Genomic DNA, 15337 nt, shown 5'->3' on the forward strand with positions numbered 1-15337 from the left:
ATTCCACAAATTTTTAAGCAGCTCTCTTAATGGCTACAGTAATACAACATGTGCATATTTATCCACAGACTCTTCATAACTGATTTCATCTCTCCAGAATGATAGCCGCATTATCTCTGTCTATATCTCTTCCGAGTATGCCTTGGTGCCTTAGCGATATGTAAACAGTAAACCCCATTTCCATTTCGTTTCATTATAAAAAAGTTGTGGCAAGCACTAACCTGTTGTGAAGATGGGGCTGCAGCTCACAGCGTTGCATGCTATGCTGGCACTCGCTGCGAAAAGGACATAGCACAGCCAGTTTGTCCAGCAGGTTGCGCACCAGCAGGCTGGAGGCTCGGCATTGCTGTAGCTGAAGCCTCTGGCGGTCGACTGGACAGAAGTCTTGGTCTTGCAAGAAGTTGCTGAGGCACTGGAAGCAGTATGTGTGGCCGCATGGCGTGTCCATGGGCTGCAACAGAGGCTGCAGGCAGATGTGGCACACCAGCTCATCGTCCACATCATCCTGATATTCAAACAGGTGACTGTCCTGACATTCATGACACTGTCCACATTCCTTACACACCCGCGCCCACGTTATGCCACCCGCCAGTGGAGACGCTTTGGGCTCCATCATGGCCTGAAGAAGTTAAGCTGGACGTCCGCAGGGCTGGAGAGCTTTCGCCTCTTTCTCAGCTTGCAAACTCTACATCAGATTCATCAGTTGAGAAGCAATCAAATACTTCCAATCCAGAGAGAGTAAAAACCGCTAGCTGCTTCATCTACACCCAAGTTTCTGTTGGAAAAGAGAACAAAGAAAAACTGAAGCTCACGTCTGGCATTCTTTTTTTGGCTCATGCCGGTTGGACAGGAAATGACATGGATCCACTTAACAGCAACAATATGGGGAGAGGGCTGCAGCTGTATCCTTTCCATGAGTTTCCGCCTCAACAGCAATCTGAGTATGGCTAACTATCACTGTTCAAGTCAGAGTTAAGCTCTGTGAAATGAGGGCAACAGTTAAAACTTACCTACTAGGTCGAACACAGAAGCTGCTCGAAAAAGGAGTAAGAACTCAAAGTTAATATTGTAGAAATTAAAAGCTTGTAGGTAATGACTCCTGCATGCCGATCTGCAGTGGGCGAATTCCCTCTGTGAGCCACATAATCTCTGCTAAATCCATCTACAATGAATGTTTGTGTATTGTAACCTTAAATACATCACACATCAAGACATCATGTGGTGTGACTCCCTGAATACTTAAAGATATTTATAAATTAATAATTCATGATATTTGTAAAAAAAGAAGACTATGATAATGATTAAAATGTGTACATGTACTCAAAGTGTAAGGAAAATTACTTTTACTTGGTTACACCACATGACATTTTTGGTAAATGGTATTTAAGTTTTTCGAAACCAACATAAATACAAAAAAGTTGGTGCATGTGTTTAAAAATTAAATCTTTTATCATGGACACTCTTATGTGTCAGTGACCCTTATAATAAGAACATACTATTATACTATAAAAACATCTCCTTTAGAATACCATAAAAATATGATAACACTACACCAAAAATTCCCATTTTATAAAAACAATTAATAGCACAATGCAATGACACAATTAACAACCGGCACTTCAAAGAATGAGCAAAACAAACACACTGTCCGCCATGAATGTGAGGTAGTAAATCTCAATCATTATTCCAACCCACCTCAGATGGCAGTGCAGTTTGACTCCCAGCAGCCACTGCATGAAAACAAGAAACTCAAGCCCAACAGCTGCGCTGGCCGCCTGCAGCCTGACTGAAACCAGAGCCCGTCATCTCAACTAGGGACAGAGCGTGTTTGTGCGTGTGAGTGTGCGTATGCAAGGACATGCTGTTAAAGGGGAGCTCAACAGACTGGAGAGAAACGTTCAGAGTCCGGCTGTGTCGACCCAGGAGGAGGAGTTGAGAGCGTGCATTTGTGTGTGTGTGTGTGTGTGTGTGTGTGTGTGTGTGTCTGAGACGGAGGACGAGGGGGAGTGTAGAATGCTGATGTAGTCCTAGAGCAGGCAGAGCATTCTAAGAACCAAGCTCAACCTCTGGCCAATCACACAGCATGTGTGTGTGTGTGTGTGTTTGTTGTCAGAGGTCAAGCAGGACATATTTCTATCTCTCACTGCCCCTCTTCCTATTTTCTGTACAATAATCCACAGAAAATCAGTGATTCACAACCTAAAAATGATAATCCTTACCATTACATTTAAATAAGTGGCAAGTCAAGTAAAATTAATTTATTACTTTAAAGCTGGATAAAATACCTAACAGATATTAGATATATATTAGTCAATATTGGATATTTAATTCTTATATTTTTTCATTGACATTCCCCTTCCCTTCATCTAAAGCTTAATCTTTAAAAACACTTTATAATTTAATAATTTAATAACACTGTTAAATGTAATCTTTAGCAAATACCTGAATTTTCATACTTTATTATGTTGTGATGCAGTAATTGAAAGGCCTGATTTTAGATTTTACAGATTATTAATTTTATTTAGACAAAATAGTACAGAATTTTAATATTGGCAATAGGGATGTCAAATTACATAAATTCCAATAATCGATCATTGTTTAAATTAACAGTCAATTAATCGTTTTAGCATCGAAATCACGATGTGTGCATCCGCGATAGTCACATCGCAGAATGTGCGATGTCTAGTAGGGATTGTTAATTCGGACAGACCAGACAACACGGTTCAAAACGCACGTTGATTCTCTAATTATTTTGCAAAGTCTGACTATCATGCAATGAAAGTTTATCATTTCAATGTTTTTAGTTCCTGTCAGTTTAAACATTCAAGTGATTTTTAAACCATTTGAGCGGATGGAGACGCAAAACAGAACTCAATTCTGAACGTGCGGCTGTTTATGTGCGCGCACAAACACAGAGCCGCGCAGATTCACGTGAACACCGAATGCCGTTCTCTTCCGTGTCTATTTGTGCCCGAACGGACACATAAATGCAGAAAAATAGTTAAAATGCACATAAAAGATCGCCTATCCTCAGAAACACAAATGATTATGGTTTAGGTGATGAAACAATTGAGAAAGAAAATGTGTAACAGTATTTTGGATCTGCACGTGCGTTCGGTCTTAAAGTGACAGAAGCCTTTCTGTGCCATGAATGTGAATCAAACAACAAAAGACAGAGAAAGATCACTTTTGTAGTTTTAACACAGATTAATTATATTTAATTTATACAGTGAAGACTTCGCAGTGTTATTTTACAATTGATTATTTAATTTCTGTACCTGAATACTGTTAGACTTACCTGAAATATATAAAGCACTATTTAATTTGTATCTTTGTTCTATTATATTTATGTATGCTTGTAATTTGTTTATTATTTTCTATGCGTATTTACTCACCTACAAAATCACCCTAAACATCCTAGAAATGATTAATTCTTTCCAAATAGAGCTATTCGAGTCATCTGGTGAATTTTTTTTCATATCGCAATATATATTGCAGAAAAACAAAATATCGCAATGTCAGTTTTTTCCAATATCATGCAGCCCTATCGTTAACCTCTACCGCTTAAATCTAAAGCGTGGACCACTTGCTTAACCAACAAAAAATAGGTTTCGTTTTAAAGTTTTTAAAGGCTTTACAGTGAATATAAGGGAATATTACCATTACTTAACAATTGCTTTTAAATTTGCTGACATATTGAAAGCGCTCTATTTTCATAGCCTAAAAAAAGGCTCCTGCTTTGCATGGAAATGTGATCTGCATAATCATTGTACATAACAGAGTCTTGTGTCATATAAGGGTTGTCAAAAGTACTGACTTCGGTACCAAGTCGGTACTGAAATTTAAAAAAAAAGAAGCAGAACGATACCAGAATTTGAAAGCAGGCATATTAGGGATCCGCTAATAGATGCTTTCAAATGCTCCCGTGTGTATCTGTGTAAGCGCTCTGTGAAGAGTGTCAAAGCCAAAGATGTCTATTTACAACATGTTTTTGAAGTGTTGATCATTGTAGCCAATCACAGACATATCTGTTGAGCGTGTGAACACAATGGTCAATCAGAGGTGTTTAAGAATCTGCTCAACAGTGCTCAAAATTCTACAGGGAAATGCTGGTATTGTCACATTTTTTTTAAATTTCAGTACCAACTTGGTACCGAAGTCTGTACTTTTGACAACCCTACAAATATATCGTTGAAAAGCTCTCAACTAGAAAAATACAAAAAAGCATATTTGTTTCAGTTATAGACCAAATTATACCAAGTATTTGTATGAAAAAACACCATCGACGCAGGTGTAAACAATATACGCATGATGCTTTTGTGCCACATTTTTGTTTGTAACTTTGCGAAACATTAGTAAACCATAGTAGATCACATATCTGTATTTAGAGCAGGTGGTCTCGAACAAGCCCAAACACAATATAAGACAATGCGTAGATCACGGAGTGACATGACAATAACATGCTGCTTGGCTAAAGCTATAGGACTTCCGGGATCCAATCGCGTCACGATCATGAAACAGTGTTTTCCAACGTCATTTGAAAGTTTAAACAATGGAAACTGGATCTTGGGTGTGGTGGGTGGATAGGGACAATGTGTAGAGACCAATCGGACACTGTTTTACAGCTGGAGCATGCTTGGATTGGTTTGATCACTCAGATCAACAGGTCTTGATTTACCATGCACCATAGGGTACGTTTGCACGACAATGATGTACTAAAAACGGAAACGTTTTTTATTTGTGTTTTTCCCATACAGACGACAATGTTGTCAAAAAGATCCCCATTCACACAGATCCGTGAAAAACACTGAAAAACAACAACATTGTAATATGCTGCCAGGCCAGCAGTTGGCGATGTCACTTTGTAAATAAACACTATAGACTGAACACGTTTTGTCTACACGGAGACAATAAAAGGTACTGTTTTCAAAAACATGCACTTTGAGACCCGTTTTCAAACGTTTGTGTTTTCAGGCCCCAAAAAATGCCATCGTCATGTAAATCAATGGCCAAAACGCATAAAAAGTTCTCAGTTTTTAGTTGAAAATGGTGCCGTGTAAACGGCCCCATGAAATAGGAGCACACAGCCGAAGCAGTGCTGGAAAATTATAAATCTTCCAATATGGAGCACTTTTGTGCAAATAACAGTAGGTAATTTGAACTGGAATTTTTATAGAGGTTGTTTGAGAAAAACACAGACATGGCAGATTAGGACGGTTTTCTGCACTCATTTGAAATTGACCTATGACATTCTATGACATGAAATTCATCTAAATTTAAATTATGTGGCTGCTGTGGTTCGTGATCATAGGGGCACCAGCTGCTGCAGTAAATGTGGTGTATTCAAATGACTTTCACATAGTCCTTTTATATTTAACCGTTTTAAATGCCTATTGACTGCCATGCACAGTTGCCCTGAAGTCACCGGGGTGGCGGTGCCACCGGGCTTGGGCCCGTCATCGCTGCTTGCAGCTATATTTATTACTTGTTTATTCTGTGTACTTTTATTGTGACATTTACACAAGTAAGTAGTTCTTATGTTCAGTAAAATCACTTGTTTGGAGGGTTTTTTGGGCCCTTGATTAATTATGTTTCGAAATAAACGGCTAGCCTACCTAATCCATTGCATGGCTTGAAGACATTAATACATTTAGAATATGCAACTACGGCGCGCTCGCTTAATTTTTTCTTGTGTGTCTGCCGCACTCTAATAATCACCTTGATTGATGAACCATCAATAATTCTTGTTGATTAACTTACTATCGACAATTAACCGATTGTTGGTTACTCGCTAACATGCCTAATTGGCCATAACATTAATATGGTGTGTTTGATAATACAATGCACTGTGAAAAAAAAACAAAAAAAACAACAACAACTGATGCTTGCCAGTGTAAAATTCATCTCCACAATGCCAGGGTTGGGCTAGGTGTAGCGAGTGAATATATACAGTAGAACCATATTCTCATCACAAGATAAGGTTTGGGCCATTTCAGTGCAAATCTGTTGGATTGTGTTGCCCATTTTATCATGCCAAAATGTATAACTTGGGGTTAAAGGGTTAGTTCACCCAAAAATGAAAATAATGTCATTTATTACTCACCCTCATGTCGTTCTACACCTGTAAGACCTTCGTTCATCTTCAGAACACAAATCAAGGTATTGTTGATGAAATCCGATGGCTCAGTGAGGCCTCCATTGACAGCAATGTTACTGCACCTCTCAAGATCCATAAAGGTACTAAAAACATATTTGAAACCATTCATGTGCTTCAGAGCTTTACAAATCGAATCAGTGAATCGGAGAGTCAAAGTCACGTGATTTCAGCAGTTTAGCCGTTTGATAGGAGATCCGAATCACTAATCGAAACAAAAGATTCATAAAGCTCAGAAGCTTCATGAAGCAGTGTTTTGAAATCGGCCCATATTGATATGGTTGAAAATTTGTTATTTTGTTTTTTTGGCGCACAAAAAGTATTCATATTGCTTTAAAATATTAAGATAGAACCACTGAACTCACATGAACTGTTTCAAATATGTTTTAGTACCTTTATGGATCTTTAGATTTTCAGTGGCATTGCTGTCTATGCAGGCCTCACTGAGCCATCGGATTTTATCAAAAATATCTAAATTTGTGTTCCAAAGATGAACGAAGGTCTTACGGGTGTAGAACGACATGAGGGTGAGTAATAAATTATATTATTTTCATTTTCGGGTGAACTAACCCTTTAAGGTTTTCAACACAGTATATAGTAAAAAGTGTCATTAAACACCAGTAATTAACAGCAGCCTTGATAAACATACTATATCATAAAACCCTGAAACCTTGTGGCATAGTGATGTTTAGTTTATGTTTATTTCCACACGTGTCCAATGAAGCTGTGACCCTGGCTAAGATAGATGGACTCACCCCATAGCCTCATGGGAGTATCTTTACACATTGGAGACAAGCAGCTTGTCAATCTCTCCTGTCCTTTAATGATGTAGAGTTTGTGAGTCTCAAGGTTGAACTCCACTACAAAACAAACCTTAGTCCACATACCTCCCTGAGTACACAATTTGTCACTTTCCTATTTGTGTACTGACCAGTCACATGGACCGTGTCAAAGTCCATATAGTGTTTCCAGATGTTAAAAGAATAGTTCACCCAAAAATGAAAATTCTGTCATCATTTACTCACCCTGAAGTTGTTCAAAACCTTTATGAATTTCTTTCTTCTGCTAAACACAAAAGAAGATATTTTGAAGAATGTCACTAACCAAACAGTTGGTGGGCCACATTGACTTCCATAGTATTTTTTCCACACTATGGAAGTCAGTGGGGCCCATCAACTGTTTGGTTACCCATATTCTTTAAAATATGGGTATCTTTCTTTTGTGTTACCTGGGTGCTGATATCATAAATTAGCACTATTCCTGTCCACCACCGACAGAACAAATGGTAAATCAAAGAAAATGTGAACACCCAGTCTGAAAAGCTCTCACCTACCCAACTCAACCAGGGGACCATGAATCATTCCCTCAGACACACCCTCACATAATGAATACAAGGGCAATGTATGAAAATATTCTGCTGTATAGTCACCTGGAGTTTTTCTTTATTGTCCTTCAAGTCAATAGGAGCAAGTAAGAAGGCTGATTAACCATTGTCTACTCTAACCATTAATGCATGCCCTAAATCAACATTTCAAGGCTTAAAGAGGCATTTCACCCAAAACGAAAAACTGTTTCATCAGTTACTCCTCTCATACCATTACAAAACTTTTCTTTTTTCTGTGAAACACAAAGGAATATAGAAAGGAGGCATAATACTAGGGACTGACAGCTTCAGTCGCCATTCACTTTCATCACATCTGCATTCTGTCAACATCACATTTTTTGTTCTAGGTAAAAAGAAAGTGATACTGTACAAGACTGAAGTAACACTAGGATGAGTAAATAATGACAGAATTTTAATTTCTGGACACGATCCATTTAAAGTTGGACCAGATGTGTTCAACAGCCAGAAGAACAACACATCAACCTTCTCTTCTCAAGCAAAGTAAAAAAACATACACCAGTACCAAACAACCAGCAGAATAGGAAACATAGAGTCATCATATTTGTTTACCTTTAGAGGTCTGTCTTTGTTGTTTATTATGAAAGGAGACTCCTTCTGGAGGAGGGCAACTTCACCCGTTTTATGGAGTTAACTGATATTAGTATTGACAGCATGCCTTAAAACACACATTATGTTTTACTTTAATACCATATGGTCTTTGTGGTCTGACCTACACGTTGCAGGTATACGTGACACACGAGAAAGAAGCCATAAATCATTCATCAATCAGCTGACATGAGATTCTGATGGTAACCTGGACAACCGAGTGCCCTTGAATTAGCCTACATGTCGGGTAAAGAAGCATTACAAATAAATCATTTGTTGCTTTACGTAACTCAGCCTAGTTACCTTCATCTTAACAACGTACCCAACCTCCTAAAAACACAATGTGTCCGAGGTATGTCAGAAGCGGTGTGATGTTCGCTTTGCTGTCCTTTAACCTTCAATGATTCACATTTAGTGATAATAAAGCAACAAAAGTAGCTTACATCTGAGTTTAAAGCAAATATTGTGAGATTAGTGTATTGTGTAAGAAAAGAGACGCGTAAGATATTCGCGCTCAAGACCGAAACTCGTCTTACCTGTGGGGATTTTCCGGAAGTACTAAAACAAAGACGCGGTAGAAATATAAAACATGAACCGTCGTGACTTCGTCTATACGTCAAAATATTAATATATCATCATTTCCATTCCCATGTTCTGATAACTAGACACCACGCCAGGTATTATTAAACCGAAGGCGAGGCAACCATCATGAGTTCCAGACAAGTCGGATCTGACGCTTTCACAGGAAGTTTGCGCAGGTACGAACAAATTCACCTTTGGACTCAGTCAGCGCGTGGCGTTCAGGTGCAGAGGTGTGTAACGCGGGAATATTTAATTTGTCAAAAAATGTGAAGTCTGGATAATTCCTAAACGTCCCTTATAAATTTTATATAATGCGCAAAAAGGTACTTTCCAGTTTGCCTCAATGGGGCATGTTGTCAAATGAAGTTGTCACAGCACGGGAACCTGTAACTATAGCATATTTAAACTTAACATTTAAACTTAAAAATAACTACGAAACACCAAGAAAATCATGACACAGGAAAAGGATGGAGGAGGTAACAAAAAAAAAAAAAAAAAAGTCAAACCATTGTTTTGGCCAACTATTTGTTTTACTAGCCTATAGGTGGGGCAGTGTGTGCTGTGCAAATGTACCAATGTACAATACAGCACTCAATACACAGTTTGTTTTTTACAATACATTTTATAAACTTACAAAATCTAAAACACATGACAACTTATAAACAGTCTCTATAAAAGTGTGATTTGACACTTATGACAAACATCCAGTCCTGCGAACATTTCAACATTTCATTCCATTGCTTTTCTGAATGTTTTTCATCTAGTTGTATTGCGCTCACTTGTTTACTAAACAGCTATAGCAAAATATGATGGCCTACTCTATTTTTACTTTAAATTCAATTTCCTAATATTATTATAAATCAAAAGAGTGCGTGAGAACTAGCCCCAGTCTCCCATCATGTACTCAAATTCTCAATGGATTAAGTTATGTAGCTTTCTCAGAGATTTGATTAATCTGCAGGACCATCTTATTTGTCTTCTGCATTACTGCAGCTATGAATTTTGTGCATTCTCCAAATGTTTTGACAATAGTGTTAATGTTTTGTGTCAGCAATTCATCAGCTGCTGTGACAATAGCTTAAGTTTGAACTCAGAAAACACTTGTATGGGCATCATTAATTTTAGTATAATGCACTTGTTCAAATGTTAAGTGTCCTCGTTCAAACAATTCATGTGTATAATTGTTTTATGGGTGCATAATTAACAAATTAATTGCAATGACCTTTGCTGTATTCTCTGAGTGGTTTTCATCAACCATAGCATTCCAGCAGGAATGAAACCTTTCATAATAACTATAATTTTAAGTGAATAGCTTCTGCGTGTTAATACTTCTCTCCAGCTAGAAATCAGAGAGAGTGGAAAAAAGTCTCCCTAAATGATGTCCAATAAAGTAATAATTCTTTGTTTGTGATCCTGCCAGTTAAAAGGTCTTTGACACTTGGACAGTGTCGGCCTCTACCCCCTGCAGGATGCAAGGGAAGTTTCCCCTCATAAAACCTCTCTGCTGAGGCTTGTTCCCTCTGTGATTTATACCCCTGTAAGTCCAGCACAGACAACCACTATTGCTGATCAAACCAATCATTGTTCAACTAGGCGTTTCTTTGTTTCATCTACTCCTCAAAATACTGTACTACAGTACTGTACTAGTAGCCTGTCCATTATAAATGGAAAAGAATCAGGTATATAATAGCATTATGACAAACATAAGCCGGTTTTGCACTTAATTATATAAATGTGTTTATATTTGTTATTGTAACTAAATGTTGAATGAAACCCAACAATCCAAAATCCACATGTGCAAACATTACATAACCAAGTAAAATTGATTTATCAAAAGCGAGCGAAATAAAATTGATTTCCTGTGTCATTTCAGAGATCAGCTGTGCCAGTGCCACATTTGTGCAGCTGTTCCCAGATGTTTACACTCACAGTGGATAGGTGACTGCGAGTGAAAGCCCATCATCTGTGTTGGTAAGTGATAATAAACATTTTCAAATGAATTCTATGTGCAATCTTTATTTTATCTATAAACTGATTTACAACCATATTTTTATCTGATATCGGTATACAATACATCAAATGTGCATATAACAGAAATGCTTTTTTCAGCATTAGTATAGCCTCTGTATTATAAAACGTCATGGAATCTAAAAAATTCCAGTTGTGATCCTGGCAGTTGGCGGGAAAATCTGTGTGTATGAAGACACAGCTAACGTGAAAGGACACGAAAAACAACAATAGCAACAATGAGTAACAGACTGACCCTTTTGCTGAATCAGTCCTATTTGCTCCTCTGTTTGAGCACAACTCCCACAAATAAGAATGAACCTGTTTGTCTTTCCTGGGATCGGTAAACATCCTCAACACAAACAGCAGTGTGAGAGAAGAAAGTCACACCACCAGGGCAGCTGCACTCTCACTGTATGTGTCTTTTGATGTCTGTAGGAGGGAACTGATAATGAAGGCTCTTACGTCTTAATTCTTTTAATTGTCTTTGTCGTTGGACCATGAACAGGATTAGTTCACTTCAGAATTAAAATTTCCTGATAATTTACTCACCCCCATGTCATCAAAGATGTTGATGTCTTTCTTTCTTCAGTCGAAAAGAAATGAAGGTTTTTGAGGAAAACATTCCAGGATTTTTCTACATATAGTGGACTTCAACGGGTTGAAGGTCCAAATTGCAGTTTCAAAGCAGTTTCCAAGGGCTCTACACGATCCCAGCTGAGGAATAAAGGGTCACTTTTTCAGTCACTTTCTAAAAAAAAAAAAAAAATTAAATACTTTTTAACCACAAATGCTCATCTTGCACTGCTCTGCGGTGCACCACGCATTACATAATCATGTTGGAAAGGCGGAAATACCGAGCAAGTGTTTCAAAAGATTTAAATATCCAGGATACGCACACGAAAGGACAATTTTAAACAATAAACCAACACAAAGACATATAAATATGTGTCATTCAACGTACAACAACTTTTGAACGGTCGTCCTTCTGACCTTTCAAATGTGATTACGATTATTAGAGCTAGTGCAAGAGAAGCATTTGTGGATAAAAAGTATATACCCTTTGAAGCTGCATTTAAACTGCAATTTGGACCTTCAACCCATCAGTAACTGTTGAAGTCCACTATATGAAGAAAAATCCTGGAATGATTTCCTCAAAAGCTTTACATTTCTTTTCGACTGAAGAAAGAAAGACATAAACATCTTGGATGACATGAGGGTGAGTAAATTATCAGGACATTTTAATTTAAAAAGCATGTTTTACTTTGATTGCAAGAGTTCCTTGTCATAAAAAGAGAAATGTTTAATTATCACTGATGTAATTTGTGTGTATGTCCTCTCTTTTCTGCCACTGTACAATGTGTGAAAGCCAATATTCATAATTACATGTACACATGTGCACTCACGGTTATCCACTGTAACATCCTGCATCCTTCTCTTAACATGCTCACTTACAGACCTGGTGCAGGTGCAGTGAATATTACAGCTCTGTTGCTAGGAGGACCAATGAAAGCACATTAACTCCACAGGCAGTTCCCCCCATTTTATTCACCACAGACTCCCCTCCTCCCTTGGCCAGACAGCCAGGCATCTGTTTCAGGCTGCAGCTTGCACCCCCAGACTTCAGGCTCTGTCTGGCATCCACATGCAGGCCCTAAATCAGTGCTTAGGGAGCACGCAGACGCAGCCCACCCCCGCTATGCTTTAGTTTGACATTCGAGTGTCACTTTAACAGCCATCTCCAGCCATCAAATTGAGCAAATGTATTTAAAATGTCTTCGATTCGGTCTGCTATGTTGTTCTTTCATTGATTATTTTGCCCTGAAGTTCTGGCAAAGTTTATTTTACAAAAAAGAAATTTAGATTAGTCACATTAGGTAAATGGGAACATGATCTCCTCTGTTTGTAAGTCATAAATAATGTCCTCTACTCATGCATAACATATCTAATATGAGTCTAAAGTACTTTGCTCAGTGAGGCAAGTGTGCTGTGTTAACTTTTCACTCCACTTCACTCCAAAGCGAAATGGCTAATTGCCCATCTGCCATTCCTCCTGTAGCTATCTGGTTCTCCTTGAAGACATCACCTCTAGGGCTGTGTTTGCTTGTTTGTACCTGTCATGTGGGCCTGCTTGTCCACCCAGCATGCCACTTGGTAACATCTTATCAGTTCCTTAAAGATCAAAGACCCATGGTGATCTTTATCAGCCGATATACCTCCCCTCCTTCTTCACTCGGCCTCCATCAAAGTTCCAAAACTGTGTATACCATGCCTTTAAGCACTTTAGCCTTTCCTCTTCTTATCAACAGAGAAGTGAGTTTCATTCTTCACAGTCCAATAAGGCCTTGGAACAAGAGAAAGAGACCAGACTGACCTGTGTCTTCACAGTTACATAGAGGAGCCCATTAGGGTTAACAGGGGGGTTAATTCAACATTGTAAATCTGAGCATGTTATGTACGCTCATGGTCGCTCTGTGAAGTGATTCACGTAATTCGTTATTTATTATGCTATAAGTTTGACGACTTTACTTGTGATCTTTCTCCTACACTGTAACTTATCACATTTTCTTTTGTCAAATCAACTTCATTAATTAATGTGGTTCAGATAACCTAATATTTTGAGTTTCTGTTGATTAAACCAATCGCCTTCATTGTATTAACTCAAATTTTTAATTTCAATAAACTTAAAATTTTAAGGCAACCAGATAACTTACTTTTTTAAGTTAAACCAACATTTTTTTATTTTATTTTTTTATAGTGTAATTGTTTTCATTCAATCTGGTATAATTTTTCTACCATCAAAATTTGAACTCAAAGTTTTTTAATAGCTAATTTCTCCTCATAAAGGTATGAATTTTCTTTTTGACTTTTTCCATGCTTTTATTCCCTGGTAGGTCCTCAAGTGTATCCTGACTGAACATTTATGCATTTATAGATGAGCAGAGAGCACAGACGGTCTAGGGGTAAGTTACCAAAGTCACGACCTTGCCCTGACCTGGGTTAAGGAAGTGGTCATGCAGCTCTGGACAAAGCTGTGGAGGAGAGAGACTGAGAGGCCAGGCGGTCGTGCCTGAACAATAGCCGCCGCACATTCAGCCTGGGAGTTACACAAAGGCCAGAGCTGCCCCCTTCACCCTAGTCACACCTCACCATAGAGCTGGCATTTCACACTCCTCTGTGAACAGCCATTCAATCAAACTACTGTTTAACTTGTTTTTTGGGCCTTGTTTTTTTAAAATTGCGACATCATCTGTGTTGGACCCTGGTGCATACTGCTCTGTATTTTCTCAGTTAGCTTGTAGGTTTTGAAAAACTGTTTCTTGGTTGAAATGTTTTGATTAAGATAAAAGTAGTATTTGATTCAAATTTAAGTATTCAAATCTAGTCAAGAAAAGCCAATAACATAACAGTAACCATGACATTTTATATTATGTTTAGTGTGAATGTGTTCAGTGTGGTTGATTAGTACACTACTGTTCAAAAGTTTGGGGTCAGTAAGATTTTTTTTTTTTTAAATTATGTTTTTGAAAAAAGTCTCTTATGCTCACCAAAGCATTTAGTTGATGAAAAATACAGTAAAAATAGGAATATTTATATTATAATTAGAATTGATTATTTACTTTTTTTGTATCTGAATATATTTTAAAATGTAATTTATTCCTGTAATGGCAAATTTGAATACATTTTAAAATGTAATTTATTAAAGCTTATTTTTCAGCATCATTACTCCAGTCTTCAGTGTCACGTGATCCTTCATAAATTCTAATTCGTTGATTTGGTGCTCAATAAACATTTCTTATTATTATCAATGTTGAAAAAAGTTTTTTTTTTTTTGTGGAAACTGATCCATTTTTTTCATGAAATTGTTTATAAATAAAAATATTTGCAACATTTTACTGTCTTTACTGTTTGTCTTTACTCTCACTTGATCAATTTATTGCATCCTTGCTGAATAAAAGCGTTATCATTATTTTCTCCTAAACATCTTACTGACCCTAAACTTTTGAACAGTAGTGTATGGTCAGAATTAGACACTTACAAAATAGTACCAAAAAGTACTGTTACAGTGTGGTCTTGAAAGTACCATGTTGTACCAAAAATTTGAGTATTACAAAGTACCATAGTATTACCATGTGATACAAAAAAGAAAATATGATAAAAAAAAAAGTGGTTGATTTATCTGAATCAGTACCAGGCACTGCATGCATAAGTCCCATTAGGACCTCAGATAGCCCCATATAACCAGGTCCTGGCATGAGCAGAAGATGCTCGTAGTTTCATGGGGCCGACTGCTCCGTAGGGAGTCGGAGGCCCTAAAAGATTCTTTGTCTGAGTCGAGTGCCCTACGGCAAGACCTAAGAGGAGGACTCTACAAGCCCCCCCTCCTTGTTACTCAATGGACTACTCCACCCCATTACCTGTCCCGGCTCTGGATCAAGGTGTGGGGGCTGCATATCAAACAGTCTCGGACCTTTGATGTTCAGAGAAACACAAACACTGATCTGACCCGAGTCGTAACAGCTTATTTGTCCCCTTTAGTCATTCATAGCCTCCTTGTTGAATGTCTATGCCTTCAAAGGCTCTTCTCTATTGGTCTGGCTTAC

General features: G+C 37.8%; 1 protein-coding gene and 1 long non-coding RNA gene across 3 annotated transcripts in view; one reads left to right on the plus strand and one right to left on the minus strand.

Annotated features, from left to right (window-relative positions):
- Nucleotides 1-8867, minus strand: part of lnx2b (ligand of numb-protein X 2b) — a 21781-nt gene extending 12914 nt beyond the window's left edge. Inside the window, exons 1-2 of one of the 2 annotated variants that reach the window (XM_051859737.1) lie at nt 8681-8867; nt 222-775 (exon numbers count right to left, since the gene is read on the minus strand). In XM_051859737.1, coding sequence (XP_051715697.1) covers nt 222-616 — 395 coding nt within the window. In that variant the 5' untranslated portion in view covers nt 617-775; nt 8681-8867. Of the gene's footprint in view, nt 1-221; nt 776-1695; nt 1895-8680 lie in introns of those variants that run through there. The other variant, XM_051859735.1, reaches the window with a different exon arrangement.
- On the plus strand, nt 8868-15235 carry LOC127494119 (uncharacterized). Its single transcript, XR_007924807.1, has 4 exons — nt 8868-8956; nt 10147-10263; nt 10600-10697; nt 13628-15235. It is a non-coding gene; the product is annotated as an uncharacterized LOC127494119 (long non-coding RNA).
- Nucleotides 15236-15337: the final 102 nt, after the last annotated feature.

Source organism: Ctenopharyngodon idella, chromosome 14, assembly GCF_019924925.1.
Source record: "Ctenopharyngodon idella isolate HZGC_01 chromosome 14, HZGC01, whole genome shotgun sequence".
NCBI classification, from domain to species: Eukaryota; Metazoa; Chordata; class Actinopteri; order Cypriniformes; family Xenocyprididae; genus Ctenopharyngodon; species Ctenopharyngodon idella.